Source organism: Erinaceus europaeus, chromosome 18, assembly GCF_950295315.1.
Source record: "Erinaceus europaeus chromosome 18, mEriEur2.1, whole genome shotgun sequence".
NCBI lineage: Eukaryota > Metazoa > Chordata > Mammalia > Eulipotyphla > Erinaceidae > Erinaceus > Erinaceus europaeus.
In genome coordinates this window covers 10,374,529-10,396,097 of record NC_080179.1, presented here as the reverse complement: position 1 = coordinate 10,396,097, position 21,569 = coordinate 10,374,529, and the positions used below count along the sequence as shown (strand labels likewise).

The following is a 21,569-nucleotide window of genomic DNA, read 5'->3' as shown; positions in this document are numbered from 1 at the left end:
TGTGTGCAGCTGTCAAGGTCACCTCTGCCAGTGCTCCTACCTCTCCCTCTGGAGCTGTCCTGCACCGCTCCTCTCAGGCTGCTTAGCCTAATTCAACCCAACTTCCCTGTCAATCTCTCTTGTAATTTCTGTAAGTACGTTTACTACTTAGTTGAAATGTTCTGAAGGCTCATCTCATCCTGTTCATTGTGGAATCCTGGGGGCCTAGCTCAGTGAACAGAATTGATAAATGAGCAAGTATTTAACTTTCATGTCTGCCTTTACAATGCAATCTGTGCCATTTCGGTAGTATTAATAGATGTAAACATAAACTTTGGTAAACTCATTTTCCCTTTCCTTTTCTTTTTTAAGGGGTGAGCATGAACACAGCCCTCCTCCCACAGTTGGAGAAATCGCAATGGCCAGCACATCTCACCGTTCCTGGGAAGACTACGTCTGTGATCACCATCTTTCTCCTGCCAAGGGAGCTTTGGCCTTGCTTGTTTATTTATTTATTCTCATATAGAAACAATAAGTAACTGAACCTGCATTTTCCTGCAAATAGCCTAGCAAGGCTGATTTGCTCTCTAGTTGGGAGGGGAAGGTGAGGGAAGAGGAGGAGGAGGGGGAGACAAGAAAGAGAAAACTCAAACCCAGGACACATGTGGATTGCATTAGGATATGAATCATTATCAAGTTCAGGTGTGTCGGACTGGGAGTCTCCCGTTTTTTCTTCTTTTTTATAAGCTTGATGGCCTTTGTTTCTCGACCTCGCACTGGTTCTACCGCCCTGACAGCAGGTGTCTCCTGTGGTAACTAGGTGGCCATAAGCAGCCTTTGGGAGGCATGTGGTGAAGTGGGGCAGGTAGCAGTGCCTTGTTAACCAAATATCGCCTCTGGACTCAGCACTAGCCCCAAACATGTGCCCCTAGCCAGCGTCTTGCTCCTCTGCCTCCTCCTGCAAGCGGTCAGAACCTAAGAGGAAGTGTGGGGAGGAAGGAAGTGGGCACAGAAGAGCGCAGGGGCTGAACCCCAGGGTACAGCCTAAGGTCTGTGTCGCCAGAGTGTTCCCTGGGCGCCTTCAGGGAACTGTATTAAAAACCCGTGGCCCTCTAATTAACTTCTGGAGTGGTTGCTTCTACCCCAGGATACAGCCTAAGGTCTGTGCCGCCAGAGTGTTCCCTGGGCGCCTTCAGGGAACTGTATTAAAAACCCGCTGCCCTCTAGTTAACTTCTGGAGTGGTTGCTTCTGCCCCAGTTCACATGCAGGGGGCCTAAGCGACAACATGGACTTGTGCTGTCTGCCAAGGGAGCCCTCGCTGGGCCCTGCAGGGTCTCAGCCTGGGATCCGAGAGTTCTCAGCTGACTTTGGGGGGCTTTGCGCTCACAGTGGGGTCGCGCCTCTCTGCTGGCGAGAGCCTATGCGGGTTACAAGACGACGCCTCCCGCCCCTCGTAGCAGCGCGTTTTGCAAAACCCAGGGAGCCCGGGTCCTCTGGGGCCCAAGGCGAGTGACCCGCAGACGAGGTCCCCCAGCGCCCTCTGCAGACCCCCGGGGGGGCAGGGGACCCAGCACCCTCCGCACTACGCCCGGGACCCCACCCAGCCACTGGAGCCCCCAAACCGCGAGTACGCAGGCCTCTCGGGAGAGCAGAAACCGGGCGTGGGGCCCGGCGGGTATGCTGAGCCCCAGGCCGCCCCCGGCCCCGCCCGCGAGGCCCCCTCCCTCCTCCCCTGCCTCCCTCCCTCTGTGCCGCCGCCTCCTCCCCTCCGCCCGCCCGCCGGCGCCCACACGCCGCGCCTCTGCTCCGGGGCGCTGGTCCCCCGGCCCCCACCGCCTCCCGCGCAAACTTGGGGCCGGCGGCTGTTGGCAGTTGGATGTCCGCCCCCGAGAGCGCATGGCTGGGGAAGCGAGGCGCGGCTCGGGCCCCCGAGGGGGCGCCGTGCTGGAGCCCGTGATGCTGCTGCTGTGCCTGGGGATCCCCACCGGGCGCCCCTACAACGTGGACACCGAGGGCGCGCTGCTGTTCCGCGGCCCGCCCGGCTCCCTGTTCGGCTACTCGGTGCTGCTGCACGGCCACGGCGCCGACCGCTGGTGAGCGCGGCGGGGCTGCGGGCGGCCGGGACCCCGGGCCGCTCGCCACGATCTTCCCGGGGCACGAGGCTGCAGGGGGTCCGGAGGCGGGTTGGGGAAGCCAGCCTATTTGGGGCGGCCGTCCCGGGGGTGCGTTCTGGCGCAGGGCCTAGGAGCTGCAAGCAGGGGGGGCGGGCTGGGTGCGCAGGGCTGCAGGGGGCTGAGTGGGGGTGACGGGCTGGGTGCGCAGGGCTGCAGGGGTGGAGGTGGTGGGCTGGGTGCGGAGGGTGGGGGTGGCGGGTTTGGCGCACGGGGCTGCGGAGAGCGGCCCTTCTGCCAGCTGCGTGGGCTTGAGGCCCGGGCTTGAGTGGGCAGCGAGGCTCACCTCGGGCGCACGTGTGGTGCCCACGCTTCTTGCTTCAGGTTGGTGGTGGGCGCGCCCAGGGACAGCTGGTCCAGCAACGCTTCCGTGCTCAATCCCGGAGCGATTTATAGATGCAGGATTGGAGAGAATCCAGGCCGGACCTGCGAACAGCTCCAGCTGGGTGAGTGGCATCTGGGACCCTAGTCCCTCCATCCCCCACCCGTCTACTTCTGGATTCCAGAGAAACGCTCATCCCGAATGGGAAAAAGACAACAAAAACAAACAAACAAAAACACTGCGTTGACTGTTAAATAATTTATAATGGTGTTCATTTCTTAATCCCACATCAATCTCCCCTTCTTAACATACAAGAGGTACCCTTTTTGATGTTGTTGACTTGAGGGTCATATTTTTATCTCTTTCTCCCTCTCTCCCTCTCCCCCTTCCCCTCTCTCGCCGCCCTCTCTTCCTCTCTTTCCCTCTCTCTCCCTCTCCCTCTCTTCTTTAGCTTATGGCAATGGTTGTAGTGTTCAGACAAAACTTTGTGAAGTTACTTAATGCTGCCTTCTCTCACCATCTACCCTGCTCCCCACACCACCACTTTGTGTGTGAGACACATTTTCAACCCTCAGGAAGCATCAGGATGGGATCCTGTTCACCCAGGGCTTAAAAAGGTAATCCCCACCTTTAACTTCTCAGTCATGTGAAGGAGCAGGTAAAGGAGGCAGATCAGAAATAGCAGCTGTAACTGCCCACATAGCCTGTAGAGCAGCGTAAAGAAATTCTAAAAAAGAAAATGATACAGCTCTGCTTTGATTACAAAAAGTAAAAGAACACGGGGGGGGGGGGCGGCATGACCATGTTGCCATTGTTAACTTAATTAAAAGTCTTTCAAGTATAATTGCTCTTTCCGAAAAACTTCTGTTAAGTGGATCTCTAGATGCACCATTTCTTGATGCCTCCTCTTAGATTTGTGACTTGAAAAAACATGGTCTCGTGGGGGAGGGGAGAAAGTTCACATTTCAAAGTCAAAAGTACATTTGCTTCACACAGACACTTGAGGGAGGAAAGAGGAATGAATATTAATTGAGATCTAAAACCCTGTAAGGCATACTCTATATTTTTCTTAACTCGGTCTCCTCACGGAACCATTGGGCCATGGCTGTCTTTGTTCCTACTACTTTACACGTGAGTTCTCTGTGGGTCGTAAGTCATTTTTTTTTTTTTGGAAACACATTTGGGCTACGTTAATTTACAAGACAGCTGTTGTTTCAGGGATACAGTTTCAGTCTCCTCAAAAATATGTGCCACCACACCTCCCCCACGAGAAAAATACCGTCTCCCTCCATCAGCTCTCTTCTGTTGCCCTCCGCCCTTCTCTGTCTTCAGATCTGCCCTTATAGGACAAGGGCTTAATTCTGTCCCCCCTGTTGTCTCCCTTGCTTTGTTCCTTAGACCCCCACATATGAATGAGATCATCCAGCCTATCAATCTCCTCCTGTCTTATCTCACTGAGCAGTAAGCGCCCCCAGGTCACTGAGCTACTGTGTGGATGATGGGATCCCACTGCTAAGTCAGGTCTACTTGGGTCTGAAATCCAAGCCCTTTATTGGCTAGTATGCATCTTCAATTCAAATAAAATTAAATTAAAAGTCCACCTATGTTTGTTGAACCGATGGGTCTTCTGTAAATGGTAAATAAAAGGTCACAGATGCAATTTTTTATTTACTTTGTAATCAGTAGAGTTTTAAATAAGCTGTTCTTTGCATCTTTCTTTTAATAGCCTTTGCTTCTCCCCACCACCACCACCCAAATACGAATGAACTCAAACAGATGTGTGTGTACACTAGAATCTTTGCTTCTAATTCAGCACCTGTAAAAGTCTAGGAGCTAGCTGGAGCATGCGGAAGAATCCTGGTCTCTCTGTAAGCATCTTTTAGATGTTTAAAAGACAAAATAGGAAGGCAGAGCACATTCACATCACTTGGAATAATTTTCCAAAGTATAGTCCTCGTTGCATAAGAGAGGTGTCATATGAAGAATGAGGGAGGGGAGCAGACATCAGTCTGTCAGAGTGTCTTGACAAGGTCTCCAGAGTCCAAACGTTCATTTCTGCGGTTCTGTCATAGTTTCCTATTCATGACTTTGTAACTACTGGGATTTAACACCTACTTCCAGCCTGGAAGACAACTCAATTATTGCTAGATGTCTTTAATTAGAAAGACCATAATATATGTGTGTGTGTGTGTGTGTGTGTGTGTGTGTGAGAGAGAGAGAGAGAGAGAGAGAGGGAGAGAGAGATAATTCTCTGTCAAATTGAAAGGATAAACTAAATTCTTTGAGCAAGGGTAGCGTAGAGATTGACTGCAGAAATACTTTCAGAGATGTGTGCATATGGTAGATATATAGCAAATATGAACTAAGAGACTGGATAGATAGAAGAATTAAAACAAGCAAAGATATGAGTATCATTAGCCTGATTGGTGAACAAGAACAATTGAGAGTGACAAAGCAAAGTGCTATTCATAACCTGAAGTTTTGGGATCACTAAGAACAGTATCTGCTTATAGCTGGTCACGGTGTTTGTTACAGGTGTTTCAGCAGGAATGGGTGTGAATTTATAAATGAGTCAGATTCTCTAAAAATAATTTAAAGTTGAGAATGAGAAAATCAAGTAAGTCTCATCCAATGTTGAAACTAGATAGCACAAAGCCCGGAGCTGTGGGTGGCCATGCACTAGCAAATGGACTGGGAAGCAGAAAAGCTGATGCAAAAAAGAGATGAATGGGTTTTGTACAATGAAAAACAGTTAAGATGTGGAGACACGGTGCCGGGCAGTAACACATCCGGTTACGTGCACATAGTGCAAAGCACAAGGATGGACTCAAGGATCCTGGTTCGAGCCCCTGGCTCCCCACATGCAAGGGGGAGTCACTTCACAAGCAGTGAAGCAGGTCTGCAGGTGTCTGTCTTTCTCTCCCCCTCTCTGTCTTCCCCTCCTCTCTCCATTTCTCTGTCATATCCAACAACAACGACAGCAACAGCAATAACATCAGCAACAACAACAACAAAAGAAAAATGGTCACCAGGAGCAGTGGCTTCGTAGTGGTGGCAGAAAGCCCCAGAGATAACCCTTTAAGGCAAAAACTAAGTAAATGAAAATATGGAGACAAAATATCTGCTTCTAATGACTTTCTGGTTGGAATCCATAAGCCAGCCAACAAATATTTACTCTAAGTAGCTAATGCATCCCAGACATCATTTTAGTTGGCTGAGGACTAAATATATTTCACTACAATAAAGTTTCCTCTATTGCTAAAAAAAAAAAAAAGACTGTTGAGATCAAAAATAAAAGAAAACAAGATTTATAATTTTTTATTAGTGATTTAATAATGATTGACAAGATTGTGGGATAAGAGGGGTACAGCTCCATACGGGTCCCACCACCAGAGTTCTGTGTCCCCTCCCCATCCATTGGGAGGTTTCCTGTTCTTTATCTCTGAGTATGGACCAAAGATCTTTATGGGGTGCAGAAGATGAGAGGTCTGGCTAAAAGAAGACAAGGTTTATAGTTAGTAAACTAGCTAAAGTGCTGATAGCTGTAGCAGTAGCTTTGAATATCTGTGAAAGCATTGACTGATGTTATTTTTTAACATTTATTTTTTTAACTTAAATTTTTTTAAATCTTTACTTATTGAATAGATGCAGCCAGAAATTGAGAGGGAAGGGGGTGATAGAGAGGGAGAGAGACAGAGAGACACCTGCAGCCCTGCTTCACCACTCGTGAAGCTTTCCCCCTGCAGGTAGAGACTGAGGCTCGAACCTGGGCCCTTGCCTACTGTAACATGTGCACTCAACCAGGTGCAGCACCACTCGCCTCCCCGCTATTTTTCTTCTAACATCTTACACACATCATCTTTCATATATGAATAAAGTACCTCAGCACAAACTCAGAAGTAGTGTAAAGTTGTGAGACAAAGGGTTATTTTAAACATTTATATAATGTACATTATTATATGTCATTTATCTGTAACTAAAAACATTTCAGTATTCTCAGGTTTGTGGATTATGATTGTTTATGAAATACAAATAGAAAAAATATGTACACAGTTTTATTTGGCCCCTACTTTCCTGGGAGGTTAATGGTTTACAGTACAGTTGTTATCGCATAGCTACAACCTCTCACGTCTCTGTAGTAGATGTTTGTAAGACACTCTTCCAACCTAGGTCCTTTTGTACCATCCTGCCGCAGGGCCCCATAGCCTCTCCCTCCTGTCCCTCACAACTCCTTTCCCAGAATTCAGTTCACCACCACACATAGTCTTCAGTATGAGGTGGTATCAGCTGTCCTGTCTCAAATGTGGGTCACTGGTCCGGGAGGTGGCACAGTGGCTAAGGCACTAGACTCTCAAATGTGGGTGACTATAATGTGTGAAAAATACCTCACACCTACCAGACGAAATAGTTTAGTCCTTATCTCTTTCCCCCACTGTAATCTCTCTATCTTGCTTGCTCTGAATAGGTTGAGGTTATCATTTTTCAGTTCTTGACTGGGGTCCAGTGTAGTATCTGTTCTTACTGACTTCAACAGCTTAAGGTTATTAAGTGGGATAATTAATCAACTGTTAAGTGTATAACACAGGAGGAACCAGAGCTAGTCCAGTTTACAGAGTGCATACCTGACCGTGTGTAGGACCCCAGGTTTACTCCCTGACACCTCATTGGAGCACCATCCATAGCATAAGGGAACCTCGATAATGGTGAAACAATGTTTTACTCTCTCCTTTTCTGTCTCTCTAAGAATAAACAATTAAAAAAAGGGGGGGTCAGGGAGGCTGCCCAGTTCTATCATACAGACAAGAGACCCAAGGTTTATTCCTTAGCACTGCATTAAGTAAACAACGGTTAAAGTGAGACACAATAAAAAGAGTTTCATTGTTGTCCCACCCCCAAGAAATCCTAGTAACTAAAGACTCATCTGTGATTGCCATGCCAATAAGGTGTTTTGTTTCATTTGGACTTGTACAACTTACTATTAAGGAACTGCAGATGCAAGATCTATTAAACTGGTTCTATCCTCTCTGCAATTCAATTATTATTACCTTGGGGTAAGGAAAGGAAAAATTTCAGATCAAGTTTTGCATCAAGGGCTAGAGAGAGAGAGAGAGAGAGAGAGAGCTCACTTGGCAGGGTGCCGGCACTGCCATGTGACTCAGCTCCCCCCATACAGCAGCACAAGGGAGAGGCTATGGCAGTGGAGGAGGTTTTTGTGCTGTGTTTTCCCTGAATAGAGAAAAAAAAACCAAAAGAAACAAACACCCTAGAGTGGGGAATTGATACATGCACAACACCTGGGTTGTAGCAAAAAAAAAAAAAAAGTTATGATAACCCTGCCTACTACAACCCCACCCTGCACTTGCACTTCCTGGATAATCTTGCAACAAACACTGGCGTATAAACTGTAGTCATAATCAGAAGTAAGCAGCAAATAGCTGTTTGCTTAGAACGTTCGGGTTATAAGATGTTAAGAGTCAGATATCCTTTTTGGTGAAGTGAGTTGACTACAGTAGAGAAGTGATTCTTCTGGCATGTAAGTAGGTTTCCTCTGTCTTCCTGCCTGCCAGAAGGGTGTCTCCACTCTTGGTACTCCAGTCTCTAAACCAAAGAAAGATAGTCTCCCCACTAGGAGGCTCTGAGTCCATCCCTATTCATGAAGACTCCCTATCTGGGGAAGCCATTGTGATTACACATGTCAAGTTCTTACTTCACTCTGGCCCTGTACATTTTTACTGAGCCATTTGAAAAGAAAGTAATGAGCACATGTTTGCTAAGTTAAGACATCACCGATTTAAAAAAAATTAATTAAAAAGACATCAAAGATAGTGGCTTTCATTAATACTGTCACGACCCACACATGGATTATTAGCAATTAAGAAAAATTAGAGTGCAATAGAATGGAGTGATTGTAAAATTACCCTAAATCTGTCTGTCTTTGGTTATTCAGAAGTTGTTCTACATCTTTTATACTTCACTCTTTACTGATAATAACACACACACACACACACACACACACACACACGTAATGACATCTCAGGTTACACTGCCCAGTGTGGATGTCTGTAATCACATCATCACATTGAACAAATGAACTATAACTAATCTGTTTTGAGAGGTCCTGCATTATAAATTAACATGCTGGATTTCAAATGCCTAAGCAAAAAAAAAAAAAGTCTTTAGTTTTTAGATACTGATTACATGTTGAAATTTATTTTAAAATTAATAGTTGCTATAAAAGTAAGTCCTTAGATATATTAAAGTCTGTTGTTGAAATGAAGCTTACGTAATTGTTCACCTGTTAGTGTGACTGCCATAAATCTGTTATGTCAGATGTGGCTTTTATTCTGTTGAAGAGAGGTGCTCTTGGTGAAGGATTCCCGTATGTAAAGTGACATGGATATGTTAGCAGGCATTTCCTTGGTAGCTAGGAATAGAACTTTATTTTTTCTTTTCCAGAGGAGGGTTGTTGTGTAGTTGACTGGACCGCTCATGCCTCTCTGTTTAGTGGAAGCCAGAATGGTCCATCAGAAGTTTGGGCATCATGACTCCTCTTCAGATTTCTCTCTGGAAATTATATTACTTCAAACAGCCTCCTGATTTAGATTATATAAACTATTTGGAAGAGATGAAGTTAATTAGCACTACATCATTATAAGCTAACGGTGGGGTTGCTTGAGTCTCATGTCTGCCTGACACAGGAATAACCAATGTAAAATTAAAAGGCAAATGTCTCACTGCTAAAACTTCTAATATGTTCTTAATAATTTTCATTTTCTTTTGCATTTTTCAGTGTCTTTTCATTGTAGCATATGAAACTGAGGTGAATATAGACTAATCATTTTGAAAAATCATCCTTTAATGTAGTGTTATGCTAATTATACAGAAAAGCAAGACAGAACTTAATAAATTATCACACTAAGAGAATAAAGTTCCCAGATTCTTCAGCAGCTTTTGAACTATCTCTAACAGAGTCATCACCACCTAATTTGGGAGATGAGGTTTTTAAGATGTGTTTTATTAAACAAATTTTTTTCCTGTAAGTTTAGTTAACCACTAAATCATATTCGCATAACTAAGCCATGACTTCCATTGGCATGGATTCTGGGGCCAGATATGGTGGTTCACTGTGTGGGTCATTTATTCATTTCATTATTTGTTGAAGAAGGTTGGAAAACCTGACCCTGTACATATATATATATAAGCCCCAGTGGGGTTACAGATTCTACATTCAGCGACTATAGGAAAGTCAGCAAGGGGATCTGATCTAGTTTATTTCTGAGGAACTGACAGTGAGTGAGGAACTTAGTGACAACCAAAGTGAGCAGAGGAAAGTTGTAGGAGAGGCAGAGTGCTGAGCAGAACAGTGAGAATGAAAACACTGAGGCCTTTGAAGGCTGGGCATCTTTGAACGTAAATAAGATATGGAATTAGAGTGTGGAGTGTGAAGGGAACGGTGGAGGGGGAGACAGGGAATATTTTTGATATTACTTTGTAAATTAAAAGCTCTTTTTTTAGTAGTTGGTTTTACCTGTAAGCATGTGAACCTTGGGGAGTAATGAAGATATTAGCAGACTTATTTTTAGACAAATATTTTAAAATATTTATTACATAGGTAGTGAATAATTTGGAAAAAAATATTTATTACATAGGTAGTGAATAATTTGGAAAAAATATTTATTACATAGGTAGTGAATAATTTGGAAAAAATATTTATTACATAGGTAGTGAATAATTTTTGGAAAAAAGTAAATTGGTAGTGAATAATTTGGAAAAAATAATTTGAGTAATTATTGGAAGGAATGAAAGAGTTGGAGGAAGACTGTGTTATAACCTAGGTTCTATATAATTGGAACTTATCCTAAAATAGTGGCTGCTAGAGAAAAGTGAGGGCCAGGAGGTAGTGCAGCGGATTAAGCACAAGATGGATCAAAGCACAAGACTGGTGTAAGGATCCCGGTTCAAGCCCCGGGCTCCCCACCTGCAGGGGGTCGCTTCACAAGAGGTGAAGCAGGTCTGCAGGCTTCTATCTTTCTCCTCCCCCCATCTTCCCCTCCTCTCTCAGTTTCTCTCTGTCCTATCCAACAACAACAGGAAAAACAATAATAAAAATAACAAGGGCAAAGACAATGACAACAACAACAACAAAAGAATAGAGTAAACCTCATATTCTAGGTAATTTAGAAGAGTAATATAAAAGTACTTGGTGATTATTGAATAGGAGAGATGCAAGAGAAGCTCTTTAAAGTTACTACTCATCATTCTGACTTGGGTTGCTGGGTAGATGAGGGTGTCATGTCCCCTGAGACAGCCAGCTGAATGCCCATATCTGGTGAGCAGGAGAGAGGCTTGTGGTGGTAGTTCAAAGCTGAGAGAAGCTGATGTGGAGATAATAAGGAAAATCATGGATATGCACAGCATGGGGGTTATCTTGGCTGACTAGGTCAGAGGTTCCAGATAGATAGCAGAGGATACTTAGAGTTTGAGGAGTAGTGGGGAACAGTGTAACTCAACTCTGGTTGCAACTCCCATTCTCTTACAGAGATCTCAGAATGCCAGAACTGGTGGTCTCATGCCACACTAATAAACTCTCCGAAAGTGGGAGTAGGTAGGGCACGAGGAATTCCCAGTGGTCACCGGGTGGTTCTAATATTCATTCATGGCTGACAACCATCAGAGAAGAAAAGAGGGGTCAACATATCGCAGAAGAGCAAGGGGTAGCCAAGGGGGTAGCAAAGAAGTCGGGTCAATGTGGCATCAGAGAAGTCGAAAGATAAGAGCTGAGTGGCTGGCCATATCAAAATTTACCAAGGGGTGAAGGAAGGTAAGAACCTGGACCATTTCATTAGATTTGGTGAGAATTAGTTGCCTATTACTTTACTCAGACCAGTTTTAATGGTGAAGACAGACTGTAGAGGGTTAAGACAGGGGTAGTAAGAAAACATTACTAGCAAGTACCAACTAGTCTTTTTAACTGGGTTCCTTGATTACTTATGTTAGGTACCAGCCGTAGAAAGTTGAGTAACATATAACAGAAATTCCTAAATAACCCAGGCTAGGTGACAAGAGAGACATACAGAAAGATAATTATAAGAACCAAAGAATTTCTGTTTAGATGGCATGAGGTTGTATGGAAGAGTGGACACCAGTTACGGAAGTCAGAACTCTCACCTCCTGTACCTTCAAAAGAATTTTGGTCTATACTCCCAGAGGGACAAACAATACAGAAGTTTCTAATGAAGGGGATGGGACACAGAACTCTGTGGTGGGAACTGTATGGAATCACACCCCTATTACAGTTATACCCCGTACAATATTATAAATCAATATTAAATCAACAAATTAAAAAAAAAGTGGACACCAGAGTAGTTGAGCCAGTCCTGAACAATTTTGAGGAACACATATAGAATCTCCATAATTATCAAACGAGTGGAGACATTTCTCAGACTTGGGGATTCTATCTAATTTACTACATATTCTGCCATCCTGCCAGGTGGTCTAGATTTTGCCTTCAGTTAGAGACTGCTTATCCATGCCTGACAATCCAAGTGCTAATTCTCACTACTAAAATGGGGAGCTAGGAACATATTTCCTCATAAGCAGGGATTTTAAAATTTAAACATTATGTAGAAACATCAAGTTAGAATGTGAACGTGGATTTATAAGTGACAGCATTGGGTTGGCTAATGCAGTGTGTTCTGATGAGCTTTCATATCTAACCAAGACTTGTTTTTAAGAATAATAGGAATCTTTTTCATGGAAGTTATATGAAACACCATACTTTACAATGAACATATCAGGAAATAGCTTCCGTAAATGCAGTTGTCAGATCTCTTCTAGGGAAACTATTATGTGATGTGGAATGGATGTGTCCTTTGAACTTTACATGTGATGCAGAACATATGTGTCACACGTTACCCTGTCTGTGAAATCTTTCTGGGCCTGTTTCATCCTTGTCACACTCTTTTGTATGTGAAAAAAAAATTCTCATACTCCTCACAATATTATTTTGTCTGAAGATTGTTGTCTCTGTAACAATAATCTTATTCCACTCCTCAAATGTTGGTCACAGTGATGTGCTTTGAGACCTACCTCTACATTTCAGTTTGTCCTGCTGTTGGCACAGAACAGCGCCATATTTCCTTGAATGATTGTGACTCCCCTCTTATATTTTTAGACCTTGTGATTTTCCTCACTTCCTTCCTTATCCTATCCTGAGAATTTCAAAACTAAGCACAGAGCTTTTGTATTGACCATCTTACATCAAGTGTGAGCAGGCTTCCCTGGAGACTTTCATTGGTTATATTTTTATATTCATGTTTCAAAGATTCTCAAAACTATGTACATGTGCTCGTAAATGTTAGTGATAGCTTTTACAGTGGCTTCTTAAGTCCAAGAGATTAATTGAAAGCCATGGAAACAGAGAATGTTCTTATTGTCTAATGGTGAAAATTAATGTTATAATACTTCTTCTTCTAGTGTTTGCCCTTCTTCCGTAGCCAGTCAACAGCATCTGCTTGTTGCTGGCTTTGAAAGTGACTGGGATCCATGTGGATTCAGTCGGCTAGGAAGGATCATCAGTTTCCCCAATAAATGGGTACTCACGGGATTCACCACAGGAAGGTCGATCCAGTGCATCCCGTTATAATACTACAATAGGGTATTAAAAGAAATAGAATTTGTGGGCTGGAGAGATGCCTGAGGCCCTGAGGTCCCAGGTTCAGTTCCCAGCACTACCAGAAGCCAGAGCTGAACTGTGTTCCGTGGTCTCTATACCTTTCTTTCATTAAGTTGAACGTGATTGTTGGCCATCATTAGATTCTGAGTAGAAAGTCTGGAAAACATGTCCAACTGCATTTGTTTTCAGAAGGAAATTTGTTTTAGAATACTTTCAAGCTTTCTTATTTAATATGCAATTTTCACTCTTGTTTACTAATCGAGCTAGAGGAACTCATTTTGAAAATTGCATGTTAGTATCCTGTATCACATCCAAAATGCGATTGTACTGTTTTCATTACTCAAAACTATTGCTATTACTATTGTCTTCATAAGCTTCTCTGCTGTCACCATTAAGTGAAGGGTCTTATTGGCCAAGCGCTGAAGGCTCATCAGCTCCCTCTACTGGCACAGTTGAAAGCTGCACCATGTGGGTAGATATGAGAGCTGAAGCCTTTGTTATTTATTGAACATCTGCTAGGTACCAAGCCCAGGCGGACATTTTCTGCACTCTTTATAACCTTGCCACAGTAAGTCAGATAAGCCTGTCATATTGTAATTACTTTTTCACCTTTAGCCTCTTGTGCTCTTATATTTTGAACTTAGGGATATTAAATCATGGCATAATTATCCCCCTCAATAATGATTATTTCTATAAATGGCTTTATACAGAACATAGACTAGAACCAGGGAAATTTACTTTTCCAGATTGGTTTAAGAAAAAAAAATAGAGTGGAGAGGTTTTCAATGTATAGGAGCTGTCTTTCAATGGAACAGACTTCAATATAAGAAAAATAAAAAAATAAAAAAACCCTCATTCCTGGAACCAAAGGCTTCCTGTATTTTCAGAAACTTGAAAAAAAAAAAAGTGGTATGGTTTGATCAGATAAGTATGAATGCTGTATTAGTAGTCAGAAATTCAAATAGAAAGTTCCAGTTAAGTGTCCAAGCTAATGGGGAAGCCACAGACAGTGCCAGTGCCTCAGGCAGATAGACCAACTACATGAGGCCCCTGGAGGTCCCAGGATCCCCTTCCCTCTAGGGGTAAATAGGTACTAGAAAGAAGGACCTTGACTCTGACATTTTTCCCTTGGTTCTTCTTCAGGGGATCTTAACTGAAGAAAGGGGCAGGGCAATATCAGACCCATGTTAACTGGCAGTTTAGTCTACTAAAAAGTTGATTGTAGGGAGTCGGGCAGTAGCGCAGCGGTTTAAGCTTAGGTGACGCAAAGCGCAAAGACCGGCTTAAGGATCCCAGTTCGAGCCCCTGGTTCCCCACCTGCAGGGGAGTCGCTTCACGGGCGGTGAAGCAGGTCTGCAGGTGTCTGTCTTTCTCTCCCCGTCTCTGTCTTCCCCTCCTCTCTCCATTTCTCTCTGTCCTATCCAGCAATGACATCAATAACAACAATAATAGCTACAACAATAAAACAAGGGCAACAAAAGGGAATAAATAAATATTTTAAAAAACAAAACAAAAAGTTGATTGTAGGGGCTGGGTGGTGGTGCACTGTGTTGAATACATCTGTTACAATGCACAAGATCTGGGTTCAAGAACCCCAGCCTCCACCTGCTTTGCGAGTGCCAGAGCAGTGCTGCCCGTGCCTCTCTTTCTCGGTCCCTCTCTGTTTCTAACTTCCTCTCAATTTCTAGCTGTCTGCATCCAATAAATAAAGATAATAAAAATAAAAAGTTGACTGTACAGCCTGCCAACAGATTTATACTATTTTACATATTTTTAAATAAAAGGTTTACAAAGTGAAGTTGATTTAAGTTGATTCAGATGTATAAAATATAGAATTCTAGTGTAAGAATAGTAGAGGGAAGTGACAGATTTTATTTCTTCTCAACTTCTGCCTGTCTCTATCCAATCAATAAATAAAGATAATTTTTAAATTTTTTTATTTTATTTTATTTTATTTTATTTTAAATTTTTTATTTAAGAAAGGATTAGTGAACAAAAGCATAAGGTAGGAGGGGTACAACTCCACACAATTCCCAACACCCAATCCCCATAACCCACCCCCTCCCATGGTAGCTTTCCCATTCTCTATCCCTCTGGGAGCATGGACCCAGGGTCGTTGAGGGTTGCAGAAGGTAGAAGGTCTGGCTTCTGTAATTGCTTCCCCGCTGAACATGGGCGTTGACTGGTCGGTCTATACCCCCATTCTGCCTCTCTCTTTCCCTAGTAGGGTGTGACTCTGGGGAAGCTGAGCTCCAGGACACATTGGTGGGGTCTTCAATCCAGGGAAGCCTAGCCAGCATCCTGGTGGCATCTGGAACCTGGTGATTGAAAAGAGAGTTAACATATGAAGCCAAACAATTTGTTGAGCAATCATGGATCCCAAGCTTGGAATAGTGGAGAGGAAGTGTTAGGGAGGTACTCACTGCAAACTCTAGTGTACTTCTGCTTTCAGGTATATATTTTGCAGTAGTTTATGGATACGTGTGCACATAAGCTCTCTCTCATAGAAACTGGTGTATATCTAGGTTATGGGACTTTGTTAGAAAGTGAACTACCTGAGATGAAATTAGAGTGTACTATTAAAGGAAAGGTCTCACCCGAGTAATGAAGCTGAAGGGTTGTCATTCCACATGTGAAGTCTCTGGATACATTCTGAGGTAAAGCATGTTGAGGTAGCAATCGTTGCTTTGGTTAGGTTGTGATCGGCAGATGCAATGTTATTTGGTTTGGATTGGGAGAGGCATACGGGAAAGTGGGCCCTATCCAAGGGTTCCAGGAGTGGGGGAAGTAGGGGCTCTATAGTGAAGATGTGAGGTTCCTGCTGTCTTAGGGTTCAAAAAGACAATCAATAGTTAATATTATCATCACATTATTTGTTAATTGGGTTAACTTTGAAAAGTCCCTTTGTTATGGTTTGCTGGACAGTACCCAGTATCTTGTATATAGCTGTGCTATTGGAAGCTTCTAATCTACTTGGTCTAGGCTTTTGAGAGAGTCCGCATATCAAATACATAGCCTATATATTAAAAAGATTCAGTTTGTCTTTTGAGAAACTTTGAGACATACAATTGATTTCCCCCTCTCATATTAATTAGCTACTGATTTATATGTCTACATTTTGCTAGGAGTGTACATAAACACCATTCCCACCACCAAAGGACTGTGACCCATCCCTCCTGCCCACTCCCACCCCCCACTGGCCCAGGAAGCTATATGCCTACCCCTCACCACTGGGTTTTTACTTTGGTGCCCTACTTACAATTTGATCAGGTCCTGCTTTTAGTTTCCCTTTCAGATCTTCTTAGTCAGCTTCTGTTGATGAGTGGGATCATCCCATACTCATCTTTATCTTTCTGACTTAGTTCACTTAACATAATTCCTTCTAGCTCTGTCCAAGATGGGTCAGAGAAGGTGGGTTCATTGTTCTTGATAGCTGTATAGTATTCCATTGTGTATATATACCACAGCTTTCTCAGCCACTCATCTGGTGTTGGGCACCTGGGTTGCTTCCAAATTTTTTTATTTTTAAGTTTTTATATTTATTTTCCTTTCGTTGCCCTTGTTTTCCATTGTTGTTATTACTATTACTGATGTCATCGTTGTTAGATAGGACAGAGAGAAATGGAGAGAGGAGGGGAAGACAGAGGGGGAGAGAAAGATAGACACCTGCTGGCCTGCTTCACTGCCTGTGAAACGACTCCCCTGCAGGTGGGGAGCCGGGGGCTCAAACAGGGATCCTTACACTGGTCCTTGTGCTTTGTGCCACATGTGCTTAACCCACTGTGCTATCGTCCCACTCCCCCCAAAAAATTTTTTAAGGACGTAAAAATAACCATTGTGGTTTTTAATAAAGATAATTTAAAAAAATAAATAAACAACAGTGAAAAAAACACCTCTTCAAAGCTTAGGCCCCTGACTGGGAAATGGCTTAATGAGTGCAGCACAGCACTTGAAGCCTGAAGCCCCAAGTTTGAATCCCCAGCACTATAATTGCCAGAGCAGTCACTCTCTCATTCTCTCTCTCTCTCCCTCCCTCTGAAAAAAAAAATACATATTTGAATAAAGTTTGAATCCTTGAGCGTTTGGTGAAAAGTTTTCTGTAATGCCCTTCTACAAAAGATATTTATGATAGTATAGTACACTTTAAAATTTGGTCCCTCAGAAAACAGTTCATTCCTCCCTAGGAAATGCCGGGTCCTATCCTTTGTGTGGGAGTGCTACCATTAACAAAATAGTCTTTTCTCACAGAGATGAGAAGATTAGGTGAACATTTTCCCACAGTTTGGGTCACAGTTTGGCATTTGAAACAATGACAGTAAAACTGGTGCTATAAAGAACACTCAAAAGAAGATGGCAAAGAATGTGCCTACTTGACTTTACAGTGACATCCTTCATGTCCGCCTGTCCAAACCCCTACTGGTGGCGCTTTCTGCATGTGCATGGACTGATATGACACTGACCAGTAAGGAGGTGGAGATATTTTAATGAAGTAGAAGGATACGTGCTTGTATTTTCTTTGCCAAGTGAAAATAAAAAGTGGGCTTAATTTCTACAAGAGGACTTTTACATTTCTTTATTTTAAATTTTAATTGATTTTTCCCCCTTTTTAAAACTTTATTCATTTTGATATAACAGAGTGAAATTGAAGGATGGGGACAGATAACATAATGTTTATGCAAAGAGACTTTCATGCCTGAGGCTCGGTAGTCCCAGATTCAATCCCTGTACCATCGTAAACCAGAGCTGAGGAGTCCTCTGGGAGGTGGGGGAGAGAGAGAGATTGAGAGGGAGACTGAGAGGGAGATTGAGAGTGAAGGGGAGATAGAAAGGGGAGAGAAAGGTACCTGCAGCCCTGCTTCGCTGCTCATAAAGCTTTCTCCCTGCAGGTGGGGACCAGGGGCTTGAACCTGGGTCCTTGTGCATGGTAATACATGCACTGAAGTACATATGCCATCACCTGGTCCCAGTAGTTTATTTTTGTTTTTATTTAATTTTTATTTGGGATAGAGACAGACGGAAATCCAGAGGGAAGGGAGAGAGAGAGAACTAGACAGAGAGGGAGAGAGAAAGAGACCAGCTTCACCACTTGTGAAGCATCCCCTCTGCAGGTGGGCACTGAGGGCTTGAACCAGGGTCCTTGCACACTGGAGTATGTGTGTGTGCTCGACCACCCCACCCTCTTCTCTTTACACTTTTTAATGTTTACTTGGAGAATGTATTAAACTGTGCTAAGAATTACTTTTCTGGTGGTGTAGAAAATCGTGGAAAATTGTCACATGCTAGTTTTTGCTGTTCTCTTTTGTGCTAGTTTGTATAAGATACTTTTTCAGTGATGAAGCTGATTTCATTTACTAAGAGTTTAGACTAATAATATATGAGCTTAATTGAAAACCAGATTACAAATCATTTCAGCATGACATGGATAAAACATAAAGATATTCCGAGCATGTGTGTGATGCTTTGTCAGGAAAATTCATAAAAATTAACTTTCTTGTAACAGTCCTAATAACCATCACTTCGGATGAAATTAGAATTATCGGAGGTCTTCATGAAGAAAATGTGCTTAATATTTGTGACTTTATTTCAAATCCAGTTGAAACTAGGAGGAGAAAAAAGAAGTATTACTATTTTTCTTAACAAGAGTGGTTTCTTTTCAAATACGATTTTACACAGGAAGAGGTCTAATTATCTAGGATGTAGAACAGTTGTTCAGAAGCCCAACTGCACACAAGAGTTATAATTTAGTTGTGGAGAGCTTTCTAGAACGTTCTGTCATCTGAGTCTCTCCCTGGAGATATTAAATCTGAGTCTTTGGGAATGAGGACCAGATGTTAGAGTTTGTTAAAACTCCCCTCAGGTGATTCCAATATCCAGCCAAGGCAGAAAGCAGCACGTTAAAGGAGTGAACTCAGGAGCAAGTGAAGTTAAGAGAATGAATGCTTTGGAGAAGGTTGTGAGCGTAAGCCACTGTGAAGGTCTCACTTCTGCTAGGATTCTGCGAGTGCCGCAGAAAAAGGAAGGGTAAGTTTCCAGAAATTGAAACCCTTCAACAATAGCAGGGATTTACAAGGCTGAAAAGTATCTGAGTGTCAGTGTGATACATCCTTAGGCAGAAGCAGTGCTAGGAAGTGAAAGAGAGGAACAGCAGAATGGGAATTGGTTCACTTAATGCGTTAACTTTGATTTCTCTTTTTAAAATATCTGTTTTTATGAAAAGGAGACAGAAAGTGCTGCTGCTCAGTTCTGGAATATTGCGGTGACAGGGGTTGAACCTGGGACTTCTGGGTTTTAGACATGCGAATCTGGTTTGCTACCACTTTATCTCCCTGGCCCTAAATTTTATCTTTTTTTATTATTTATTTTATTTATTTTCTCCTTTGTTGCCCTTGTTGTTTAACATTGTTTTGGTTATTGATGTCATCGTTGTTGGATAGGACAGAGAGAAATGGAGAGAGGAGGGGAAGACAGAGAAGGGGAGAGAAAGACAGACACCTGCAGACCTGCTTCACCGCCTGTGAAGCGAATCCCCTGCAGGTGGGGAGCCCGGGGCTGGAACCCGGATCCTTACGCCGGTCCTTGCGCTTTGCGCCACATGCGTTTAACCCGCTGTGCCACTACCCGACTCCTATCTTTTTATGTGAAAAGAACTGTTTCATGACATTGTGAGTTTTCTTTGTGTGTGTGTGTGTGTGTGTGTGTGTGTGTGTGTGTGTGTGCACGTACCTTCATTTACGTATGCACGTTTTCAAATACAGCTGTGAGATAGCAGTAGATAATGCTTAAACTGAAATATTGAATTCTCATTTGCTGACCCTTCCATTTTTAGCTCACGTATGTGGATATTGCGTTTGGGTTGGGTTGAAGATGATAGCATAATGGTCAAGAGGAACTGGGTCAGTGTTTAGTGCAACACGGAAGTAGGCTAGATTGGTTGTATGAGTCAGGGTCACTAGAGGAGACAGACCAGTTGGAGATATGAATTTAAAAAGAAAAAGCAAACTTTTTTTTTTTTTCTGTAGGAATTGGCTTACACACAGTTATGGAGATTGAGAACTAGAAGCCGAATGCCACATCATTCGCAAGCTGAAAACCCAAAACTGTTAGTCTGATTTTTGAAATTTGGGCTAGCAGCTTTTAGAAGAATAAATTTGCTTCTTATTATATCCAGTATAAAAAACAGGGCTAGTTACAGAGGGGGAATGATAGAATCATGTCAGAGGAGAAAATAACTAAAATTCAAAAACTACGAAGGGAGAAAAGATTAGAAGATAAGCTCTAATGTAAAAAAGATGTAAAAAAAAATAGAGTGTGCAACACAAGAAATAGGTCAAGATAGGGGTCCCTTCCTCTAGCTTTAAGTCAAATGGCCAAGGAAGGAGTAGGAAAAGAAATTTTTTAAAAAAGAATACATTTATTTCTACATTTTTGGTGTAATCTTGAAAATGTGCCATTAGCATATCTCAGATGCTGATAATTTGTCATGTGTGACCTGTGTCGTCCTCTTATTGTTCCTGCTGGTCAATTACCTTAGTTCGCTGAGTTCTGACTATTGTTTTTAGAAATACTCAGGTATTTTTCAGACAAAATATTTCAGTGAAGTGTTTATTGTGATGAATGGACTTCCATTTCAGACAGATGGAATTTTTCTATTTTTGAAAATGTAAAAAAAAAAAAAAAAAACCAACTGAGGGCTGAGGCTACTGAGTCTCAGGTTCAGTCCTCTGCACCACTGTAAACCAGAGCTGAGCAGTGTGCTGGTAATAAAATAAAGTAAAATAAAATAAGATAAAATATTTTTTAAAAAACTGAGTAGAGTAGAAATTTGAACCAAAAATTGCATCATAAATGCAAATTACAAAAAAAGACTTCATTTCTTAGCTTTCTTTAAATTATTTGACCATCACATAATATCCACGCCCACCAAACACACAATTATCTTTTCTCTCTCTTTTACTGTTTTTCCTTCAGTATTCTAGCCTAGAGAACGTGTCTCCTCCTGGGTAGTACTTTTTTTTTTTTCTCAAGATTTGGAATGTAAGAGGTTCTCTTCCTATTTCAACAGACATTGATAATTAACCCCAGCATTCATTTTCCATAACTTCCTTTCACTTTCTTTTAGCCTTGTGCTCTAGGAAGCTGTTACAAGGCCCATTTGGTAGGCCTTGTCTTTATAAGAAATTTATAAGAAATTTGACCAGAATAATACCTACATTCTTTTGTAATAATATTCCACACCGTGGGTAGACACAGTCTCATGTGGATCTAATCAGAGTCGCCAGAAGAGAACTTAAGAAACTGTATTTAGTGCAGCTGTGATAAGGATTTTGCCGTTTGACCTCAAAACATTTTTAGAACAGACGTGTACATATCTCCCCGTGCTCTGGAAAGCAAGTCTTTTCTACCCACGGTACCTGGTGCAAA

The 21,569-nt window shown here is 42.6% G+C and overlaps 1 protein-coding gene across 1 annotated transcript in view; it reads left to right on the top strand.

Moving 5' to 3' along the window:
- The first annotated feature begins 1,750 nt into the window (after positions 1–1,750).
- The window catches only part of ITGA4 (integrin subunit alpha 4), a 92,696-nt gene continuing 72,877 nt past the window's right edge, over positions 1,751–21,569 (top strand). Inside the window, exons 1-2 of the mRNA XM_060177623.1 lie at positions 1,751–2,073; positions 2,476–2,597. Coding sequence (XP_060033606.1) covers positions 1,877–2,073; positions 2,476–2,597 — 319 coding nt within the window. The 5' untranslated portion in view covers positions 1,751–1,876. The remainder of the gene's footprint in view (positions 2,074–2,475; positions 2,598–21,569) is intronic.